This window comes from Mus pahari, chromosome 3, assembly GCF_900095145.1.
Source record: "Mus pahari chromosome 3, PAHARI_EIJ_v1.1, whole genome shotgun sequence".
Taxonomy (NCBI): domain Eukaryota; kingdom Metazoa; phylum Chordata; class Mammalia; order Rodentia; family Muridae; genus Mus; species Mus pahari.
This window is the reverse complement of record NC_034592.1, coordinates 31,102,271-31,126,871: the sequence shown is the minus strand read 5'-3', so window position 1 is coordinate 31,126,871 and position 24,601 is coordinate 31,102,271. Positions and strand designations below refer to the sequence as shown.

At 36.4% G+C, this 24,601-nt stretch overlaps 1 protein-coding gene and 1 non-coding gene across 6 annotated transcripts in view; one reads left to right on the top strand and one right to left on the bottom strand.

Annotated features, from left to right (window-relative positions):
• The window catches only part of Arhgap15 (Rho GTPase activating protein 15), a 622,856-nt gene that overhangs the window by 296,559 nt on the left and 301,696 nt on the right, over positions 1–24,601 (bottom strand). For all 5 annotated transcript variants that reach the window (XM_021192463.1, XM_029536483.1, XM_021192464.2 and 2 more), the window contains 2 exons: positions 16,639–16,737; positions 15,391–15,514 (listed from right to left, as the gene is read on the bottom strand). In XM_021192463.1, coding sequence (XP_021048122.1) covers positions 15,391–15,514; positions 16,639–16,737 — 223 coding nt within the window. The remainder of the gene's footprint in view (positions 1–15,390; positions 15,515–16,638; positions 16,738–24,601) is intronic.
• Positions 1,264–1,393, top strand: LOC115063752. The gene has a single exon (XR_003843624.1). It is a non-coding gene; the product is annotated as a small nucleolar RNA SNORA40 (small nucleolar RNA).

The following is a 24,601-nucleotide window of genomic DNA, read 5'->3' as shown; positions in this document are numbered from 1 at the left end:
TACTACAAAATAGTGAAATGTGAGTTTAGAAATGTAAAAGTAACATTCAGCTCTACCTACACATGTGTACTTCTGAGTTTGTCAAATTAGACCAATTTCACCTTTTTTTTTTTTCCCCCAGAGGGGGGGGGAAACAGATGTTCTACTGCACAGCTTCATTTTGGGACTTGAAATAAGAAAATAAACTAATAAATAAACCTGGCAGCACATCAGGTGTATAATGTTTAGTATTGAATGTACCACAGGATGGATTTTTCTGTTGTACTTTCTGTCTTTCTGAAGAACTACTTTGTAGACAGCTTAATTTTTGTTCAAATATAAATTAGAATCAATTTTCTGGGGAGAAATAATCAGTATAGCTCCTGTTCTCCACAACAAAGAAATTACATTTGTAGACATATTCTAGAAATCTAAATCCCCCTATACTCCTTTGAGCAAGTCCAAGGAGATTTGAAGACTGACGGGTTTGTACTTTGCTATTCCCGTGGGCTTGTGCGTGATCATCTTTGCTGAGATTGGTCCCTGTCCCTGCTGAATTAATATGCATTTTAGTTAACTAATCTTGAAACAACAGGAATAAAGTTTATCCAGGTCTTTTATACCTCAGAGAACAAAACAAATACTACAAATCTTTGGAGAGAAAGGATATACAACAGGGCTTGAGGTGAAGATTTCAAAGCAAATACTCTTTAAACGATGTGCAAATTACCTCGGCGCTTGAGCATGATTTATGAAAGGGGATTAGCCCACTGGAATAAGAACCAAGTTTAAACTGATGGCTTTCAAAGTCAAAGATGAGAAGTAGTTACCAGGCAAGGAAGGGGGAAAGCAGCAATAATTTAGAGAAGTGATTTGGCTTAATTTCTCCCCCTGAATGGATTTGCCTTAGATTGTCACAAATTACTGTCGCTAACTGCAGTATAAAGAGTGCTTTTATGCTTTAATTTTCTGTAAACTTTGCATTTAATAAATGAGTAAGTTTCTGCTTGTCATATTAAAAATATAGCCAGAATCTGTTGAGCAATGAAAACTACTGTAGCTGGAAGGGCCAACTTGTACAAGTTTAGAGAGAGAGAACATTTTCCTTTTGATTCTAAGTTACATACATACCAGCAGACACACACTGAAGAACTACAGCCTGTTCTTCCAGTGGCAGTTTAATAGCTTCTTGGAAGAATATGAAAATGATGACTTTTACATCACTGCAGACATTATTTATTATAAGGTAGCATATGTGCTCATGCATGTACGTACGTGTGTGTGTGTGTGTGTGTGTGTGTGTCTTCAAGCAGTAGAGAAAGGCAGATTAGACAAGTACAAAAATACATGATTTCTGCATGTAACCCAGAATTCATTGCTTAGTATGAGTTTTGATAATTACCCAAAAAATGGTAAGTTAGCACAAAAGGTTGATGGTGTTGGTAATAAAACTTTTCTTGACCATGGAGCTGGAGCTGAAGATACATATGAAGGAATGTTTGTTTCAATGTAGCACTGGCATATCCCCCACACAGACAAGTATTCTGAGTGGGTGAGGCATAAATGTGAGAATGCACAACTCTAGAGATGTGCAGTATCAACACTGAGAGGCCTATCGTTAAATGGCTCCTAATATAAATTGTTTGAAGACATTGCTGGAAATCCTCTGGTGGAGAACTTTGAAGTTGTCATGACTATGTGTCTTTAATTTAAAGCTAGATAAAAGAATAAACAGCTGATAGCATAGCTACAATAAACACCCTTCTTTGAGAAAGGGCTATTTTCAGAGATCTTGAACCCCCGTGACCTGGAAGGACAGGAAAAGAATACTTTAAATTCTTTAAATAAAAGTTTATTGACTTTACAAAAAGAAAGATTATTATATGAGTTTACTGACCTGCCATTCTGGAAGGTAAAGAAAAAAGTTAATGTTTCCACTCATGCATGATTAATATCTAATGCTTATTGACTAACATTTTGGATTTTTCCCAGTGAAAATGACTTAAACGGAATTCTTTAGATGCTCAGTCAAATCTTTCCATAGAAATCAGCTACACTCAATTTAAAAATAAGGCATAGAATAGCAACAACAAACACAGGCACACAGTAGGAAAAAAAACAATATTAAGTATTCCTGCATGAGTTGTCATGAAGTATGAAGCTAAATATGTGACGCTATTTCGGCAGTGCAGCCTGCCTTCTGACTGCACAATGGGATTTGAAGAGACTTGATCTTTATAGGAATAACTTTTTAGTAAAATTCATTGAGAAGGTATTTATTATTTTGGTCTCAGTTCCCAGATTTATACACCTGTGATGATGTTTCATCTCAGATATAACCTCTATCAGGTTTTCCTAGAGATGAAACCATTTGCTACTGGAAGACTGAAACAGCAGTCATTTTGCCCACTATTTAAGGGAAGGCAAATATAAGCCTATTTTGGTTTTCCTTGCAACTTTTCCAAACAGCCTGACTTAAGTATAGCCTCTTGGGCCTTGCTTGTTTTGGCAGGCACCACTGAAATGCTACTTAACCAGTTTTAGGTAGGAATACAGAAGCTGAACCATGAGTCAGCCAGATAAGATACCTAACCTGGAAGGTTGACGGGGAGTGAATTACAGTACTCAAAAACAATACAAAAATTCAGAAATCTAATAGAAGGAATCAAATATCATTATTCTGGTCGTTGGAGAAGTGAATCAACTATCAGAATTTACCTTCTTAATATAGGGGGTCTTGTGAAAGATGAACAGAACTTCACACACATTCTGCATGTAGAGTGAGTGGAATATCTGGAAATTAGAATTTTTTGGTGGAATTGATGATATTTTTTGGTTTACTATTTCTTTATTTTGGTGAGCTGAAACATATTTGTGTTATTGCTGTTGTCTTGGCCATCTTAGTGTTCGGGATTCAGTGTTGTTTACAGTGTAAGCAAATGTGCACGAGAAGTGTATAGTTCTTCATCTTGTAGCAATTTGTGTGTGATCATAAGTTGGAAGAGAGTGATATATTTAAATGAATATTTGCCACCCAAACCATGAATTGTCAGGAAATGGCCAAGCCAACAGCCCTACACAGGAGAGATTAGACCATGCTTCAAAGTGGCTTTGTCTCTGGCTTTCTGTAAACTGATTTGGTGGGTTATTTTTATGTGACATGGTAAAGTATTTATCCAACTTTAACATGTATGTAGCTTATATACTAAAATGCAGTCTCTTGGGGCTGGTGGATGACTGAGTCTATGGCTTTTCCTGTGAACGAGAGTTTAGTTCCCAGCACTCACATCAAATGATTCACAACTACCTGAAAAATCAGGTCCAGGGGATCTGATATCCTTGCTTGGCTTTCAAGGGCACCTACATACACATACAAATACACATACACAAACACATACTCGAACATAAATCATAAAGTAATGCTTTTTAAAGAAATGCCATCTGTGCTTAGTGAGAGTTTGGGGTAGGTTGGGGTTTGGGTATCTCGTCTTTCCTAGGAACCAACTCCCAGATGATATGAAGTGTTCGCTACTGCTCCCTTGACTGTGTTTTGTGTAGCGAGACTGTAGTAAATTCTAAAAACCAGTGGTTAGATACAAACTCTGCAGAACTTTCCATTTATATTTTTAAAGATGCAGAAGAAATGGAATTTTTGGAACTGTCAAGAATCCTTCCAATATGTTTCAGGAAAACCTGCCACTTCAGAACTCCTTGGAGTCTGTCTCTGTTCCTACTGCTAGCTTGGGCCTGCAGCATCTGTCACTTGGTCTGCCGCAGTATGTTCTTACCTCTGATCTTTCTTTCATTGTTTTCTACTCTCTGTACTACCTTAAGCAATGTTAACATATTCTGCCTACATTGTAGAGCGTTGGTAAGCTCCTGTCTCTTTCAGTAGGAAGTCCACAGTGAAAAAGCCCTGGGCCAAAGAGTTCATACTTCCTTGCCAGCCTGAGTTCTAGTTGTTTGCCCAAAGTTTGTACTCTGTAGGTTCATAAATTTCTAAACCCCTGTTCTCTGGCTCTCAGGTTTCTATTCTAATATGTACTCAAAGTATTCTGCCATCGTTCTTTCTTCTGCATTTAAAAGGCTCCTAGAGTTTCACAGCATCACTGAGTTTGAGGACCTTTTGTCTTCCCTTTTCTGACAACCTTCTTTGACTTGCTACCTTTGCATAGACGATGTCTTTCAAATGTTTGTTTTCTGAATATAAACCATTTTCAGACACTACTTATAGAAGGACCCAAAGCTTGGCTGCGTGTACATAAGTGGGACTTTCCCTGGCACTTGTCCCTCATTTACCCAGTTATTTGCTTATTCACTTTGATGTGAGCATGGATGCTCCTGTGTTTTAGACTCTTTTCTAAACTAGGATGGGAAGAGGGAAGTTTCATGAGGTCACGGTGTATTTCCCTTAGGCACTCATGATCTAGTGGATCAGCATGAGTTAAGTAAATGACCTATACCTTGATCACCTAGGATTATGCCATCTAGAAAGCATGTATCTTGTATACAAGGCATATAGTGGCTAACTAGGCATGTTTGTTGGCTCATGAACAGAATTGACTTTTCAAAAATATGACCCTTAGAGACTTACATTTTACTCTTTATAAGATAATAAATGCCCACGTATATTTGAATGACATTGTTCTCTATGGCACATCAAATCCCTTAAGAGAAAATAAAAGATATATTATGTCCCAAGCTAACTGAATAATAAAAATATGTTAAAATTAAATCCTTGAAAGATTATGCATTTGCTTATTCTGCATTTATTCTAGGGCAAAATGTATAGGGTGACAACTATACTCTGAAATTTAGAAAAAAATCATATGGAAACATATCATTGTAGATGCTTCCTAGAATGAACCTTTATTAAAATTAATTTAAGTGGAAATTCTCTATAATAGGGCAACAATGCCTTTACTAGACACTACAGGACAACAAACACATAACCCAGTGCTATGAATAAGCTTCCTCTTCTGGAGTTATTGGCAAGGAGGTTCCGTAGACTCCCAAATAGGTTACTGTCCATGTTCTTGGTTATTCTCTAGAACTTGACACTAAGACTCTATTGCTGAAGACACCACACATATGAAACCAAGCTGGTACTGACTTGGAAATTTCAGGCCCACTCCTTAAGCCTTCATAGTACTAAAAGATACAATGCATGCTACCAGAGGAGAAACAGAATCATGAGTATTAACCAGCTGTGAATTCTACAGCAATGGCTGGGCTTGCAAACATAACCACTTACATGTAACAGTGGCATGCATATCATGAGAATAACCAACCACTTTCTTGTTAGAGTTAGGGCCCCTTCCATAAGTTCAAATCCATATTTAACCATGTGAACAAGGCTACAAACCTGTGTTATGAGTCCCTGGAGAGAACTTACAGCTATTACTCTGTTAAATGGACATGACACTAGTGTCTTAATGATTTATCATTTATACCCATAGATTTGTATATCTTCCAACCTTCACCAAAGGAACAACAACTTCTTCTTCTTCTTCTTCTTCTTCTTCTTCTTCTTCTTCTTCTTCTTCTTCTTCTTCTTCTTCTTCTTCTTCTTCTTCTTCTTCTTCTTCTCCTTCTTTTTGGTTTTTTGAGACAGGGTTTCTCTGTATAACCCTGGCTGGCTGTCCTGGAACTCACTTTTGTAGACCAGGCTGGCCTCGAACTCAGAAATCCACCCCACTCTGCCTCCTGTGCTGGGATTAAAGGCATGCACCACCACCGCCTGGCTACCAAAGGAACTTCTTTGTGCAGTATATATCAATTAACACAGGGACTCACAACTAGTCAAGATGCGGAGAATAGGAGACTGTGGAATACTTAACCCTAAGGAAGATATCTATATTGAACAACCTCTTCTGAAGTCACAGTGATGATTGTGGAGGAAGGAAGAATATAAGAGCCAGAGTGGGAAGAAGATTACAAGGAAACAGTGTTTTCTGGACATGTAGGGTAACTGCACATAGGAAGGCACAGCAGTAGAGACAACATGCCCAACACCTACTTAAGCTCCTGCGTGTCAGAGTAAATTCCAGCATGAAGTGGGGAAGAAGTCCCAAAGCCCTACCCTTTCTAAGGAGCCTTTGACAACTGGGAGCCAGTGGGAGAAGAAGTTTTCTTTAAAAGTGAAGCCCCTGGTGGCTTAGTTACCCTCTAATGAACACCATAAATCTAAGAATATATGGAAGTGGATATAATCAAAGCACATTGTGTGAAATTATCAAAGAGCTAATAAAAATGTGGAAATAAGTATATTTTTTGTTCTTAGCTCTAAATATAGCAACTGATGAATTTGTAGTTGAGAAAATTATGAAGACTTTATTCAAAATTCACTCACAGAAATCATTACATCAAGTATAATATAAAGTTTACAAATACATTAGATATACTTAAACCCTGATTTTCCATTACCTTTAGATCTAATGTAGAAAATGTCCATCATGTCCAAATTTTCCTTCCTGTTATTTAATAATTACACCAAACCATCGATTGCATTTAAGTAGCAATTCGATTTTAGTACATTTAAGAAATGTATCTAAATCACATAGTTGTGCGTTTTGGGTTCAGAATGGTGCTCAAGTACATAAAGTGGAAAAGTCAGTGTATTAGCAGCTGTCCCAGTTAGCCATAATTGGCAATTTGACACACCCCAGAGTCATTTGGGAAGGAAGCCTTAACTGAAATGCTACCCAGATCAGACTGATCTATAAGCAAGTATGTTGGTGTATTTATTGTTAATTGAAGAAGGGTTTCCATCCCACTGGGTGGGCTCCATTCCCTGGGCAAGTAATCTTCACATGTAGAAGAAAGCTAGCTAAGCAGGAGCTGAAGAGGGAGCCAGCAAGCAATGTTACTCCATAGTTTCTGTTACAAGTTCCTGCTTGAGTCCCTGCCCTGATTTTCCTCATGATGGACTATGACCCAGAAATGTAAGCCAAACAAACACCTGCCTCATCTACAAAACAAAACAAAACAAAACAAAACAAAACAACACAAAAGTACTCAAAACTTCTGACTCTTTCATCTGCTTCTTATGTAAATCTATATAGCTTTTAAAGAAAGTGATGAGGGTCAGAATTTCTGTAACTCCTATTTTAAGTTGAATTTCTGTAAACCAATTGACTCTACAGAAAATTATCTTCTCAGTTTTCAAATTCACCAAAACTATTACCTTTCCTTCATTGTACAATTCTAAATTTATGTACTAATCTTGGTAGCACACACTTATAATCCTAGCACTTAGGATTATATAATGTTAACTGTTTGAAATCACATAAAAATGTCTCAAGAATGGGTATGAACCATTGCAAGTCTTTAAAACAAATAGGATATTAAAATAGAATCTTGAGAGATATGCCCTGTGGTGAGTTGTAAAGGATGTTATCTCAGCCGGGAGAAGAAAAGGTAGACTTAAGGTGATGTCAGCATGCATTGATTGGGTTGAGTGGACTTTTGGGAAGACGGAGATAATAAAGAACTGTTTATAGAGACACATGGAATTGTATCTTTCTACTTGACTAGTTTGGAAATGTTTGAAAAGTGATATAGGAAATTGAAGGAGAAGATGGAGGAGAAATTTTGCTTTGACTCTTTGACCTGGGTTTGGTGTTTGGGAAGGTTCTATGTCTGATAGCAAGATGGTTTTTTGTTTCTGTTTCTTTGTTTTCTAAAGCTGACCTTGAACAGAATATGGAACAGAGAATGGCCTTGGATTCCTGATCCTCTAGCATGCAACTCCTAAGTGCTAGGATTATAAGTGTGCGTTACCAAGATTAGTACCCACAGCAAAATCTTAATATATATTTCCTGATAGTCACAGAATCTCACATTTTGCCTTGGTTTTTCAGCCAACTAATTTTGTATACAGATAGAATACATCTATTTTCAGCAAGAGAGTTAAAAAAATAGGAATGTTGCCTTTAGTTAAACATTCATTTAAACATTCCAACTATCCATGAACCATTTCTCTAGGAAAATAGAGATGTTTAATGTTATAGATCACAATTTTTAAAATAAATTTTGAGTGGTACATTTGTTATTTTCAGATTATCATCATATGTTTGGGTGAAAGTGGGGCCTGATTTTCCATAAAGGATGTGGAATATTCTGTAAATAATAAGAAATAAACTTATTTTCTATAACAAACAAACAACAAAACAAAACAAAACCAGTAACAATTCTGTGCTTACATTATATAGTTTCCTATGGGGGTACCCATTTGGGCATCTTACAAAATGACTTACAAAGAAAGGTACATTCTTTTAGGTTTTTAAAGAATCACAATACAAGTTTCCGCGGTCTAGAAACAAAGTGAGTGGGTGGACCACATGAATCTTGAGTGCTCTAGGAAGAGTAAGTTATCATTTGCATCCAAAACAGTGTTTTCTTGACACAGAAAGCTGAGAATGTAAGAAAGCTGCAAATACCATGCTTAGAAAGGCCACTTTAAATTTAGTTGACAATAATGAGTGACTATCCTAGGCTTAACTTCATAATATACTGTTATCATGTGCCAATTCTCAGTCATATCGAGTAGGAAGGTTAAAACTTTTAGAAGCATTCAAAGACGATGACTTTCTTTTGTTTATAATCACAACAGTGTACTAACGTTTAGGAAATATTGCCGGAGTGTAGAGCAAGGAGCCCTCTGGATTTGGCCTATTATTGAAAGAAAATTGCCACTTGACCTAATGAAATCAGAAATTGACTAACTGGAGTTCATCTCAGGAGAAATATGGTCACAGTGTTACTGCCAGGGTCAGAAGGAAGATGGGTGATCTAGCAATGGTGCACTTGTAGGGTTACATGGACTTGAGAATAGCTCATGCTTCCAGACGCATGGCCCTGGGTGATCAAAGGGCAGAGGGTAAGATCAGCTCCTTAGATGGGAAACAAGAGATTAATCAGAACTTGCTTTGCTCTGCTCATAACTAAGTCTTGTATCTAATGATTCATAGGGAACTAAATGTTTTGAAGAAATTACAATCATGGGTCCCACAAAAGTAGAGACTTTTTGCGAGCTACCCTGAAGACTCATAGAAGAATAGTGAAAGTCATATAGATGCCTGGTTTAGTCAAGTATGTATCTAATCTTTACCAGTTTCCTCTTCTGAATTTAAACAGTAGCCTTAATAACATTTTTAATGTACATTTTTGAATCATCTAAATTATTTTCCAACGAAGAACTTCCTTAGCCTATAAAAAATGAACAATGAACAAATAGTTTTTAAATAACTGAAGTTACTGATTCTTTAGATTTTTGTTCAATAGGTTTCCTCAAGTGGTATTGAATAAAATGGGTGCCAGCAGTGATGTACTTTCTTTTTGTGTGTGGGGAGGGAGAGGCTGGTGAGGTGAACAAAATACTTCAATAGAGAGACTTTATCCTGCAAATCTTCCAATGACTTCATCACCCATAGTAAACTGTGCAAATAATGCAAGTTTTGTTTTTTCAGTAAAATATTTTTTTTGTCTTAACGAGATTTTATTTATTTGTCTTCTGAACTAGAACTTTGCAAATTTAATATTGTTTCCTATTTTTTGGCAGATGGCTTATTCATCTTATTATTTTCAATCATTGGTAGGGTTACGCTGTTTCATATGAAATTCGTGATAAGAAATCTTCATGATATATATTTTATGAAACTCCAGGATAGGCTTCTTGATGTGTGTTTCAACAATTGTTAATTACATGTTTATTAGAGAAATTAATATGACTTTTTAGTTTTCTATTAATAAAAAACATATTTTCTTAAATGAATACTTACCCATAAAGGCCATAAGGGTTATAAGGATAAAAAAAAATATTGGTTTGTGGTCACAAGTAAGAAAATAATGGGTTAAGATTATATTTTAGGGTTGGAGAGATGGCTCAGTGGTTAAGAGCACAGACTGTTCTTCTAAAGGTCCTGAGTTCAAATCCCAGCAACCACATGTGGCTCACAACATCCGTAATGATATCTGATGCCCTCTTCTGGTGTGTCAGAAGACAGCTATGGTGTACGTACATATAATAAATAAATAAATCTTTTAAAAAGATTATATTTTAAAGGCCTTGATATAAATCATAAAGGAAATTAGGTGTTTCTTTAAAAGTTTAATGTTGCATTTAAAAATGTGAACACTCTTTTACTGAATTACAGAAATACCTAATATCTAACTTTGTGTCAGTGTTTAATAGAAAACATTAAAATACAAACAAAAAAAGATGAAAAAGATAGTATCATAATTGATTATATTTGCACCACCTAGATCCAGTAAGTTAATTGTTGGGACAATATCAGACTTATTCTACCAGGAATGTGGTAGGTTGAATAGTTGTGATCTTGTTAGAGGAAGCATGCCATTGTGGAAGCAGGTTTTAAGGTAATATATGACCAAGCTCAATCCAGTGTGACACATGGTCTTACTCAGCTGTCTTCAGATCAAGATGTAGAACTTTCAGCTCCAACTCCGGAAACATGTCTGCCTGCACACTGTCACAGCCAACATGGTGATAATTAAATAAACCTCTGGGGAACTATAAGTCAGTCCCAATGAACTGTTCTTTGTAAGAGTTGCCTTGGTCATGGTGTCTCTTCTCTGCAAAGGAAACCCTAACTAAGACACACTGTATCCATTTCTTGCCTTGCTGGAGACTCACTTCCTTATAGACTGCCAAGTCTTCCTCCTCAGCTTTTGTTTTCTATGTTCCATTCTGATCATTCTGCTTTAGACGTACTGCATCACATTCCTACCACTTCCAGTGTTGCTAGAAACATTCTGAGATCCTCATTGCTTTGGTGGAGTGGTAGGCATGAGAGAAGAGAAACAAGCTGTAGGGAAATATTACTGGGAAGTCCCAGTTCTCAAGGCAAGAGGTATGGCAAAGTCAGAATAAACTGCTCCTTAAAGATAACACTATAAATGTCCTTGGAAGGTCCAATGTGATCTGTGCCTTGCGTATGATTTCCTTACGAAAGTGTGTGAGGATCTAAGCAACCAGTTTACTATGAGGTCATATTTTTCGCTGTTGCTGTTGAGAACTATGGCTATTTAGATTATTGCAAATTATCACTACTTATCTCTCAATCTTGTTTGAACTTGGCGGGATAATGATTACTGCACAGCACACTAAAGGTTCACAGATTTTCAACTATTACCATTGTATATAGGCTCTCCTTCAAGACCTCTACTCTTGTCTTCATTCCTATAACCTCATTATGGTGTATGAGTCATCATTAAGTATTTGAAATTGAGAGAACCACATTAAAATAGTTTAAAATTTTTGCCAAAACAAATTTTTGTAATTTATTAAAATATCTAAGGGGAAATGCATTTTCTTTTAGTTCTCTTACCATGTGACTTTTAAAACAAGTGCTATTTTTGAGTGTGTACATTTATAAGGTTGAAAGTGTTTTATATAAAATTTATGCTTCAGACTTGCAGATTTTGTAGTTTAGCAATGCTATAGCCATGAGGGAGTATAGCAGAAGGATCACGTTTTCTATTGGGTCTTTATTTGAAAGCAAAGGCAGGTGAATTCTAGTGGTATTCATTAAGAAACAAGATTCATATTCGATGACTGTGAATAACGGGATAAACCAGAGCTTTGTTTGAAGTGCTAGCTGGATGCTGAAGCTGGACTTCTTAATGACGTGCTCTTCTGGGCATTAGGTAATCAAGGGCATCTCCTGGCTCCCTTCTACTGGGTCCTGATATTCTGCTCCCAAGAATGCCCTGGCTGCCATTTTCACCTGGTGAGGTGCCAGGGGAAGGACCAGCTGCTCACATTTAGACGTTTGCAGCTATGACTCTCGTCTCCAATTCTGGCTGCTCTCCTGTATTTCCTGTACCCTTGGGGAGGAGGATGCAGAGTATGTGTGCCCTGCTCCAGCCTTCCATCAGACACCACCCTTGGCTCATACCCTTCTTGGTGCCATCTGCTTGGAGACATAGAGGATAATAAAAGAGCTCCTATTTATTGAGTGCCTGCTGTGAACTAAGTATTTACATCTCTAATTTCAAATTTTCACATGATCCTAGAAGGATGTTATCGGACCCATTTTTTATAGATCTGGAAAGGAGCTCTTGGAAAAAGTTAAAAAAGCTCTCCAAAGTAATCTGATGCCATGATTATATTTGGGCCTTTTCTCTCTTCCATCAGTGGGAGATACTTTCACTTTCCTTGGAGAAATCTGTGAGCACTATGTTTGATTGACTCTTCCCTTTCCATAGCAGCCCTCCCTAGAGACCTGACCTCCTACTCTCATCCCAGGCTGCTGTCCTGAATTTCTCACAGTGATTTGGCCCTTGCATTGAATTTTCTGGCTTCTTGTCTGTTAGACTCAACTGCTATCTTAAAATATCCGATTAGTACTTGATAGCCTTGGCAGGTTGGAATCATATTTTTTAGAGGAAAGTGTATTTTAACTCAACTTTCTGAATTCACTCATTGGGAAAACATATTTTTCCCATGTTAGACGGGAAAAAAAACTGGACAAAGACATGACCACCTGTTAGCTGCTAATGATGTTCACATGCCTTTTTAAAAAAGTAATTCTGGCTTTATCTGCTTACAATCTTGGCGACAAAACTCGTGGGAACATCAAGGGCACATGAAGCAAAGGCAGCAAACAGACAATACAGTTTGTGCTTGGACTACTAATAAGGAAGAAGTTACTGTGAATCTGACTCCACATAATTACTTAATCCCCAGACAGTGACTTAAAACTTAATATATGATTTAAGAACGTTATTCTTTATCTAAGGACTAGTTCAGAAGGGCTTCATACATGGGAGTTCTTACTTGAAAAAAAAAGTTTTAAGAAAAGTCAAATATAAATATGCTAGTAACTATTTCAAACCCATGGTCTAATTTAATACTGCGTGGATAGGTTACTCACTATGGCTTCCAAGTGAAAGTAAGACAGGCATGCGATTGGATGTAACTTGGTGTTAAAGAGTGACTAACTGTGCCCTAACTTGAAAGAAGTCTTACAACTGTAGATGATCGAGGAGATACTGAAAAAGAATATTTTTTTAAAAACATGATTAGCATTAAATACTAAGCAGCCCTTTTATTTTAATTGCAAAATCTATCTGAAAGTGTCTGGGCCTTGGTTTACAGTTCACTGATGTGTAGAGATTTTACTTTCACTTTTTAGCAAATGTCCACCCAGGTCCAAGTTGGAAACAGATTAACTTTTATTTGTTCATGTAACTGCAGCATATAGTTAGGAGAGCAGGTTGTAAAAGCGGATTGCTTGGGTTTGACATGTGTCTCTTAAATGTCTTCCACGCTTTAGATGCCTCGGCTTCCGTGTTTACAATCTAGGGTTAAAAATGGTAGTAATTTCTTTGGATCGATGGGACTACCCAGTCATTACAAGTGCTTGGAACAGCACCTAGGTAGCAGTACCTGCAAAGGGCTGTCTTAGGCTAGTGCTGTTTCAACTTAAAAGTCATTGTTCAGTTAAGGAGATTTTTGACTCAAATAAATATCTGCCTCATTTGTTATCATTAAGAATGACTTTGTTCTCTTAGTAAATAATACTCTTTTCTAACGTGGGATAATTAACTATAGAGAAAGACTGAGTCTTTTTTTCATAGCATCTTTTTTTCTCTAAGAAACATTCTAACACTTTTCATGTAATTACTGTTCAGTGCTGCATCTGTCAGCCTCAGTTTCTCAAACATGCTCTTATGATCCCCCCCCCTCCACTGCCTCAGGGTTTAAAAGCATGTCAAGTTCTCTTCCACAACTGCAATTAAATCTCAGATTTCAGATCCCCTAATCACTGCATCACAAACTCTTGTTGTGTTTAACAACAAAAAATATTTACATAATTAACATTTAAGTATTGACTCGCAACTGAATCCTAACTCTGCGACGCTGTGGTAGGTATGTTACCGTATAGCTCATCCCAGGTACAATAAAAGCCAGAAACTCAAGAATTAAAGGATAATACTATTGGACTTGAGTTAACTCTAAATAATATCCCTTAAAAAAGGCGCAGATGAGTCCACACCAGCACCCCATGGACTTTGCGGCCATAGGCAGTTACAACCTTCTTAAACAGCAGCAGCATTAAGCAGACGATTTGCTGAATCAGTCTCTGGTAGTTGGAGAAAACTATGGCAGAGGCCCCTTAAGAGTTCCCTCTTTTCAAAAGGATCTCAATTCAATGTCTCCTGTAGCCTCTAGAATGGTGGGTCCTAATCATTCACCTTTGAAAGAGATGTTGCCACGCATACACAACCACATCCACATCTTTTCTAATGACCCATATATGGTATAAACAAATATATTCATTTACCGCACTTTTTTATTTACACCTCATGTATTGGTGTTTCTTTAACTTACTGATTTGTTCTATTTATTTATTTATTTATTTATTTATTTATTTATTCATTTATTCATTTATTTTTATTATTATTATTTTCTTTATTTACATTTCAAACGCTATCCTGAAAGTTCCCTATACCTCCCTGCCCCTGCTCCCCTACCCACCCATTCCCACTACTTGGCCCAGGCCTTGGGAATCCATCCCATCATCAGCCACCAAACCTAGATACTAATGCTCATGCCAGCAAGATTCTGCTGAAGGGACACTGATTTGTTCTTAAGTTTCAAAAACTAGGATATATTTCCATTTAGAAAAAAATGGTTAAAATAGCTAGCTGGGAGGTTTAAGGAAGATGCTATAATTTTTAAGACAGAATTGGCTGATATGAAATATATCTACATCTCCTTTCAGAAGTCTAGTGCTCGGTTTTCCTATGTGGATTACATGTGACATGCTTTAATAATCCCCTTTTGTTGAGAAAGAAGCAGGCTGGCTAAAAAATAAGTTTTGAAAAGCATAATGTAAGTGTTATAAGTTATTGTTATTCCTAATCAATTGTTTTGGAAGCAGAACTCACTGTAACGTTGATAACCACCTCATTCAGGTCTCATGTTTCCTGTCAACTCTGGAATGTATATTTCTAAATTTCCCTGGTTTTCTGGAAGTGTGGACTGGTGCAAAAGCTGTTGGCTTAGTTGGGCCAACTGTGATGGTCACTCTTGTCTTTTAATGTATGAAAATCAAATGGTCAGCATGCCAGATGCTTGACATTTCCCACTCTCAAAATCAATCACCAATCTGAACTCTGTGGTGATTACTCAGAGATTCAGAGGTTTGCTGTAAGCAGAGACCATGACCTTGGAACAATTATTTTCTCAAAAGATATTACCAACAACGATGTGAGCCGAATGCTCAGACTGCCCTCCAGCGCATGACTCCCTAGGTAAGAAATGGCTAGGAATCTCCCAAAGTAGCCTGGCTTTGGCTTAAATCTCATTTTAATACATTTATATTTCATAAGCTCTGCATTTAGACAGAGGTAAAAGGAGCAGTCAAAGAAAACACTTACTGAAGGACTTCCTGTGTTCTGGTTTCTGTTCTTTTCTATCGATGTGGCAATGACTCGGCAGTTCAGAACTTGAGGATCGCTGCAAATTGAACAACTCCAGGGACCCGCAACTTGGATTCTTTGGCTAGAAATAATAGAGAGTACCTTTTACTAGGAAGAAAGAATACACCAGTTTTGTGTCTTATCTTGATGCTAAATGTAACCGGTCTTTTGAGTAAGTTAATTTTTTTGTGTGTGTGCCTGTGTAATGGCCTGTATGCTAAGCACAATGTTTATACTGATTCATGCATCCAAATAGTGCTTACTAAATGCTATGAATTATTCAAAGAACTGTACATATATCAACTCAGTTAATCCTCTCAGGAATTCAGCAGGGCCCACACATAGATAACATTACTAGTACTGAGAAAACAGACAAGGAAAAGATATACAGGGAAAAAAAAAAAACTTTCCCAAACTATGCATTGAGTAAATATGATCAACGTTTAAAGTTTTTCTGACCTTATAGTGTATACTTAAAGGTAATAATCCATGTTTTGTTGTCTATATATTGGGGATTCTATTGATAGTATGGAAAGACTAGTTTAATTTATACAGTTTGATCTTTAAGAGAGATAATGAAAGGTTTTTAAATATATTATCCTGTTTTAGAGCACACTAAATGTTTTCAAGAATATTTTTCCATTATATATTTATATAAGTGAAATAAAATTAAGTCAATAAGAAACAGTTTTAAATAATTTAAGCCTTAAAAACATGTACTCTGAATGTATACTTTGAGCTATTTTCCTAAAGTTCTAGGTATCTAATTTTTTTGTGAGAAGATCATTCTAGCTTAGTTGGAAAATAATAACATTAAGTATAAATGATTTTTCCTTGTGGTATTATAACAGTCACTATGGTCATAGATACAAAGATATTTAATTTCCAGAATAACATTATGTCAGATACTACAACAAACAAAAAATATAGTTTTCAAGCACCTAAGTGCTTTCTACGACCTCCAGAAAAAGGAGACCCTGCTCTATTCCAGAATAAGAACAGTGCTCGTTTGAAAGATGAAATGGTGTCTACCTCACATATCCTGTAGGGAAGGAAAGTCCCTCATGCTTTCTATTAAGCGTAAAATAGCTAGCATCTCTCAGCCATGGGATCCATTTACATGTGTGAACGTTATATTCCTGAACAGTAAGATTTAAATGACTACATTTTAATTAATAAACGTTAACAGCCCAAACAAATACATACCAATCTGTCAATTGCATTTTTGATAGCTTGGAACCAATCCAATATGAGGAAGTCAATATCCGACTGTAGAAGGAACTCATTTCCTGATACTGTTGTGATCTGAGAGAGAACATTGACAGGTAAGAAGACCATGTTAGATGTATTTCTTACATTAATAATATCACTTTCAAGGACAAGTTCATCACGTGGACATATTTGTTGTATTCCAGCAATTGTCTTTCTGGGAACTAAGGAGACTGCTGTCATTTTGAACTCCTCTCTATAAACTGTTTGTTTTTATGCCATATCAAATACATGATTCTTTTAATAATAGAAAGGTTAGCTCAGAGCAGGGTTAAAGGTAAGTTACTCTGATTTCAGGAGAATGAAGTCAGGAAGTTGAAGGATGCAGACAATACACACATAAGTTAAAAGCCAACAGAAAATGTACCTGAGTGTGTTAGAGTTTGTTCTGTGCATGCTGTGGGCTCTCTCCTGTTTGTCTTTTCAAATCTAATAGTATCTCTGTATTTGATTTCCTTTTATGGAGGCCCCCAAAACAGATTTTTAACAAAGAGACTAATGCATACTTTTGCAAAAGGTCATTCGGGTGAATAACATTTGGCTGGTTCTGCCTTCCTAGAGTAAAGCTCTATAGGAAAATCATAAAGGACCAATTTCCTCACAAAGGGAGTGTATTAGAATCAAGGTTATTTGCATATTTGAACCTTAGCTAGAAAGTATCAAATCAACATTGCTTCCAGCCTCCCAGTGCTGTTAAGTGGTTGGCAATGCTTGGCACCGCTAACCATTTTCATCACAGTGGATCTTTCCCTTCAGAAATGAGAGAGGATATGACCATATAGAAATACACCAAAAAATGCTTTGGATTTCCTACATAAAGGGCTCCTTTAGGGGAAAATTTGGTTAGGGTAGGTGTGGACATGCTTTTTGTATGAGGCCATCAATTTGAACTGTGAAGATTTTCCCTTTGTATCATTGACATTTATTTTTTCAACAAGAGGGCAGACATTTCTTAGCAACTGTCACACGTCAAGTCAAACTACAGAACTTTATAAAACTGGCGTTTCGAGAAGCTGAATCAGGATCCAGTCACCCAGACTTATGCACTCTAATAGATGAATGGCAAAATGTGCGACAGGTTCGGAAACATCACAAATCACACTTCAGACTGGCTTTATCATTCTGTCAGCAATGTAACAGTGCTAACCCCAAATGACTTTTTCTGCAGGTTCGGTAGTTTTTTTATGGCAACATTTAACAACAGTATCTTGAAAAATTTTAAGGCATAAATAGGTTATAATTTCAATTAACGTAAACAAGTATATTAAATTGTTTGAATATTTAGTACAGTACGTGTTCATGTGTTGGCTATTTGGTCTAAAGATTATGACACTCTTAGATTAGTAATAATGACAAATAAATAGCAACACAGTATATATTAATATTTATCAGTATAATTTCTACAGTTATATTAACTCACCTCAACATTGTAACCCAAACTATATATAAGATGAATATGTCTTAAGATGTTACAAATGTTTAACACAATGAATGACCTATAATCTCTAGATTTATTATCAATGTCATATGAACTCACATAGACTGACATTTGTTCCAGAAATTTCTGATGTTGATCCTGGGATTTTTAAAGGAATCTTTGTTTGCATACATACATTCACATATATGTGATTATTATTTATCTTCAGAAGCCTTCAGAGAGATGTAATACTACTCAGGACTGCCAAGCACACATTCTTAGGTGACAGGAGTTCCAGTAGCCATTCTCGTTCCTTCTTTAGTAAAGAGAGAATTGGCCACATTTTAAGAAGGGAAAAGGTAACCAAAGAGTACACATGGAGGGACCTATGGCTCCAGCCACATATGTAGCCTTGTCGGACATCAATGGGAGGAGGCCCTTGGTCCTGGGAAAGTTCAATGACCCAGTGTAGGGGAATGCCAGGGTGGGAAGGCAGGAGTGAGTGGGTGGGTAGGGGAGCACCCTCATAGAAGCAGGGGGAAGGAGGATGGGATAGGGGGTTTCCAGAGGGGAAAACAGGAAAGGCTATAACATTTGAAATGTAAATAAATAAAATATCCAATAAAAAAAAAAAAGAAAGGAAAAGCTAGAGAGTAATAGAATTAATTACCCACCCTGAAATCTGACAGCTCACTGGAGCTAGTTACTTTTTTTCTCGCATTCTTTTGAACTTAAATGGCATGTAAAGTTTGGAACTGCTAAAAATAGCCATTTGTCCATGAAAAAAGCCAGGTTACGATTTTTCTAATTACCTAAATGCCATTTCAATGCTCCTTACTTATATAAAATCTTAAATATTTACTTTTTAAAGTATTGACTCAGAAGTTAAAACCTAAAAACATGAGGTCACTTGTAAGTAATACAAGAAATCCAGTAGTGTCCTCAACTTTTACCTTAATTCTAAATTTAAATGTTTTGATTATGAATATTTTATACATATTACAAGTTGTTATTATACATAAAGAGAAATGACTTTGCAAAGCATAAAGTACAGCAAAATATAATACTTTATACCAGTATAAATAAAACCATTAAAATTATCAAGGGAACACCATTTGAAAGGACAAGAAAAAATATAATTAGATTTACTCTATTCTGAAGGTTTACAAAAGAGCCAGCACAGTTCAGTTTTTTGCCCTAGTAAATTCAAACTGTGGTAAACAGTTTTCAACACTGCCTTGACTGTTTTGATGCTAGATGCACACTTCAGAATGGGTCTTTTTCTGCTCACATAGCCAAACATAAGCTGTCTTTTAAAAGTTTCTTTGTCTAAATATATTGCTGCATTAATCATCCACAAACAGTGCTTTATAAATTCACTCTGGAAAGCTGGAATCAGGGGACGTGTGACTGCTGCAGCTCCTCTGAATTGCCCTAGCAGAGGCGTCCTGCACATCCCTGCCTCTCTGCCTTCCCAGTAATCTTTGGAGTTACTCCGCGGCCTTGTGGCGAAGGCTGCTGCTGCTCTCTACAGTTTAAATGCATCCACTTCTTAATTACAGCCGGTAACTGACTTTGTTCTGCTCTATTCTAGACTCACACAGAAAAGTACTTTTCAAATCCCTGCCCGGTAAAATTCATTTAATTCAGCCTTTCAAGCTACATTTTTGTATTTGTGCCTCTTTCGAATTTCTGATAAGTGGATTGTGAATCATATGTGCTTACTGATCAACTGAATTTTCAACATGAACAGTGGTGGTGGTGGGGGCAGTGGAGGAGGACATCAGTAAACATGTTAACATTTACAGTTGTGTGTGTGTGTGTGTGTGTGTGTGTGTGTGTGTGTGTGTGTGTGTGTGTGTGTGACATGGGGGTAATATCAAGTCAGCAAAGCAGCATTTGGAAAGTTCACTAGCATTGTTGGTAACCAACTTGTTTAAATTCTTGTCTGGAGAAACAAACAACATTTGTTCATTAAAATAGCAAATGATGAGGAAGAACACAGTAATAGTGTCTGAAATTTTCCACCACTGCCCCACCACTGCCCCTTGAAAGCCTCAAGCAGCTTCAGTCGAAGGATAGGCCCATCTCAATTCCACTTTGCAACAGATTTATGTTAAAAAATTATATAAGCAGTCCACTAACCAGTATGCAGAGCAGGCACATTTCTGGGGCTTTTCTGAAAGCCATTTGACAACAGTTTCCCATGAGCTTGGCACATGTGTCTTTCTCCAAAGACAAAAGAGGCTGTTTTTATAACCTTCATATTCCACATATAGGAGATGCGGTGGAACAATTTTTAAAAAATGAGTATTGAATATTGTTAACAGACAATGTCCTCAAAAGTAATGGTTTATATTTTAAGGGGTTGTATTTGTACCTTTAGCTGATGTTGATTCTGATATTCTCAAGTATCACTCCCAGCAATAAGGCAGTGTTAGGCTTTAATTTGGATGAAAGCATACTGTATAAAATGACATTTATAGTAATAAAATTTTTCTGTGGTTTTATTTATTAGCATAGAGATGAACTCTTTTTAAATCATCACTCTTTATGCTTATCAGATATACATTTATTGTGCAGAGTGGAAAAATTAAAAATAACAAAGAATAAAATTGAGATTGCTCAGGGCTACAGAGATTAACCATTGTACACATTTGGATTTAACAGTAGCTAAATAGATATGATAGTTACCAATGGGTGCATCTATGTACAAGAAAACTATATTTAATAATTTGTTAATTATGAATATTACTGACTTTTTTTCCAGTTGAACACGCAAATATGCACAGGGCAGTCAGTGAAAGTCAGAGAGCGCCACTTTGCTCCCGAGTCTTTCTCTGAAGCATCTTTTCAGTTGCAGAATAAATGCTATTGATAATTCCATATCTATGGTATGTTCATAGTTGATTATACATCTAGTTATAAACAAGGACTGAAGAATTATCAATGAAGTACAGGGGAAATCGCCCTTAACTCATAATGTTTGGCTATGTGGATGTAATGATATATATATATATGTGTATATATATATATATATATATATATATATATATCATAGAAAATGACATATATATATATATCATAGAAAATGACTTATTCTAGGTTCCAATATAAGTAGCATAGACCATATAGACCATGCTCATGACAAGGAGGGAGTGATAACTGAGGCTACACTTACATCTTGGAATTCTGTATAATTGTTGACCTTGATAGGTTATTTTAAAAGGTTGATTGTGTCTGAACTTCAGGGTATTAAGGGTATTGACATTACACATGTCATGAAAAGTGAATCCAGTTTTAATGATATCAAAGAACTTAGTAAACATCTCCAGTGCAGTTTCTCTACACTGTAATTTTGTAAATGAGGAAAATGTTGATGCCATTCTATCAAATTGGCATCACTTCAAGTGATAGAATTAAGAGATTACAAAGACCTTGATTTCTAGCGCAACAGTTGAAAGCACACAGTTCTCATCAATAGAGAACTACATGTGTAACTGCATGTGTCTACAGAAAGGCTCATGATGATTTCACTTCAGTTACAGAAGTTAGAAGAATGATCCTAGACAAACAAGTTCACTTTCTCACTGATATGTTGAAGAATGAGTGTTAAAAACATTAACAACATCCGTATCCTGATATTTATCTTTTTTTTTTTTTTTTTTTTTTTGCTCTTCTTTCTGTAAATCACTACTCCTTTGCTATGAAAAAAAAAAGTGTTTAAGGCCAATCTGAGACATTCAGAAATTTCAAACCATAGAAACAACTAAAAAGACCCTACAATTGAATGGATGTCATTCACATTTTGCTTAGAATTAGCATTTGACAAAGAACCAAGAAAATATTCCATCTTAAGTATGCTGAAATTATGCATAGGAAATGTATACTAAAATATGCCAAATGACCAAGGAGCCTCAAGATATATTAAATGATATGGCTATAGCATTTCTAGAAAGAAGTAAGAGGAAGGAAATGTGATTACTATTACATTTGGAGATACTTTGGACTTCATGGTATCATTTCACTTGAATCAAATTAAGTAGAAATAAAAAGTTATGTCAAAATATACTACATTTATTTGAAGTGAACACGAATTATTTTGTGATATTAATTTTGGCCATATCTTTATTTAATCCTCAGTGAATAAAATAAAGATGTATATTTTGACTATGTCATAATGAGATAGCAAGACCTAAAATTGAAGCAATAAAAGATTATAAGAAAAAACAATTCAGATTAACATTGTTTTACTCTTTCGTCATACACATTGCTGTTGATGATCAAATGCAGGTCATTGTGGTTATACTTATAGATCAGTTCCTGGCTCTCTAAGGCATTTATAACCACTGAAGAGATTCCCTAACCAAGTCTATCTGTCTCAAATTCAGTCTTCTTGAGTAATTCCTAACAGTTTATTTTTTAACTTTTCAGAGCAAAGCTAACATTAAGGATGAAACATCAGCCAGAAGTGAATGATCTTTAATGTGTCTTTCCAGAATGTTCCTTGTTAAAGTATTTAGTGATTTTTTGTGAGAATGTATCTATCTTGTACTCCCAGTGTTGCTAGATGTTAAGTAAATATATGCTGATTACAAAAAAAAATGTTGCTTTGGTAACTCTTTTATTAAAATGCATTTGTAACCCCCATCTGTCATGAAAGGTTAAAAACCTTTGTTTGCTTTGGAGAGCAGTCTTAGTCAGGGTTACCCTAGCAAACAATGACAGCAGTCTTCAGAAGTTGTGTGAGGAACAAGCCACTAGGGACTCACTTTTGTTTTAATTGGCACACACAAACACTTTTCTGGTCTGTCAAGAAGATCAAGCTCATATGCATGGAGGGTGTCATATTCTCACTTTGGGAGCAGTAAAGCTCCCTTTATTTAAGTAATTTAAATGATAGACTGCAAAAACTTTGCAAGTCAGAAAAATGTTTTATACTTTCTTAGGGAATATTTGTTTTAAGGGACAGAAAATGTTCTACATATCTAAAAGATGTTGAACCCCATGTTATAATTGCCCTGTTCCTACTTACGCCATGAACTATTCCTACTTCTGCACCCTCTAACTAAGCCTGGCCACCAATGCATCCTGAATTTCCACTGCTCCCCCTCTGTCAACAAATGTGTAGTCATTAGTTTCCAGATGTTTATTGAATATGTTTTCAATGCATTGGGGCGATTGATTTGCATACACATTTATTGGAAACCTCAGCGGTGTCATCATAGCAGCATAACCTGCCCATGTAAGCAATTTCTTATTTAATGAAAAGTAAACAAATGTTGATCTACACACTCGACGGATCTCAGGAGCATTCTGAAGTACAAGGTTTAAGGGCAGCCTTTCAAGAAACAATGCTTTTTAATTGAAATTGAGCTGTACTTTTGACACTTAAATAATTTGGTCCATGAATTCTTCCATCTGAGGTTTGTTCTGCATAATGAAGTTGGCCCCGTAGTGCACACTCATACCCATGTCCCTTGTCAAGTGTTTATTAGCAATATATTTAAACTCTATAGACACGTCTCTCTCTCTCTTCTCCCTCCCCCCTCTCTCTCTCTCACACACACAAGCAAACAAAAATCACCTTCATTATTTATCTGTATTGGAGTGTTATAAGTATTGAGAAATAGTCCCTGTAATAGTCATAAAAGAACACTGCCCAACTGATTAGAGGCTAGTTCAGCAGTTCCCACAGTTGTTCCCCTGAGCTGCAGTCACCTATGATGCTCATATGAAGAAGTGATGGAACAAAGCTGATGGTGTATCACGTTATCTGCATAGTCCATTGGTTCTTGATGCTTGGGAAGAGTATGCATCTCAACATAAATGAACCATTCCAGGATGTGTGTCCCCAGTCCCACTAGCCTACTGCTCCTGGCACAAGTCTACTTACACTGTGTGCTACATTCACAATTTCCCATTAACTCATCCCGTCACTTGACATTTGGGCACCTGCTGTCTCCATCATTGTCAAAGTGAAATGACTTACTATTCATTTTTATTCAATTAAGTCTCAATTTGAAGATTTATTTTTTTTAATTAAAAAAAAATAACCCAGTGAAGTGGAAACTTACTGGAATGTATGAGGGTGACTCTCATGACGACTCCAAGTATTGGAGGACATGGAGTCTGAAATGACTATTTTTTGTAGCCATGCAAGCCTTCTAGTGGTGGGACTGAGTTGCATTTGATGAGTTGTTGGCAGAGGGTCATCTCTAAATGACCCAGACTGATGCTAGAACAAAAGATCATTCTCTAAAAACTGACAATGAGGCTCCACTGCCAAAGAAAACATCCATATAGCTAATTGAACTTAGAGAAATTAAGATGATACCTGAATGGAACCTTCACCACTATGTCCTAGTATTTTGGTGTGAGTAGAAATTTGGACACCAACCCAGCCACAAAATCCTTAACTGATAGTCTTTCCTGCTTGCAAGATGTGCTGGGACAATGGTGGTGCAATACTTGTAAGAATGA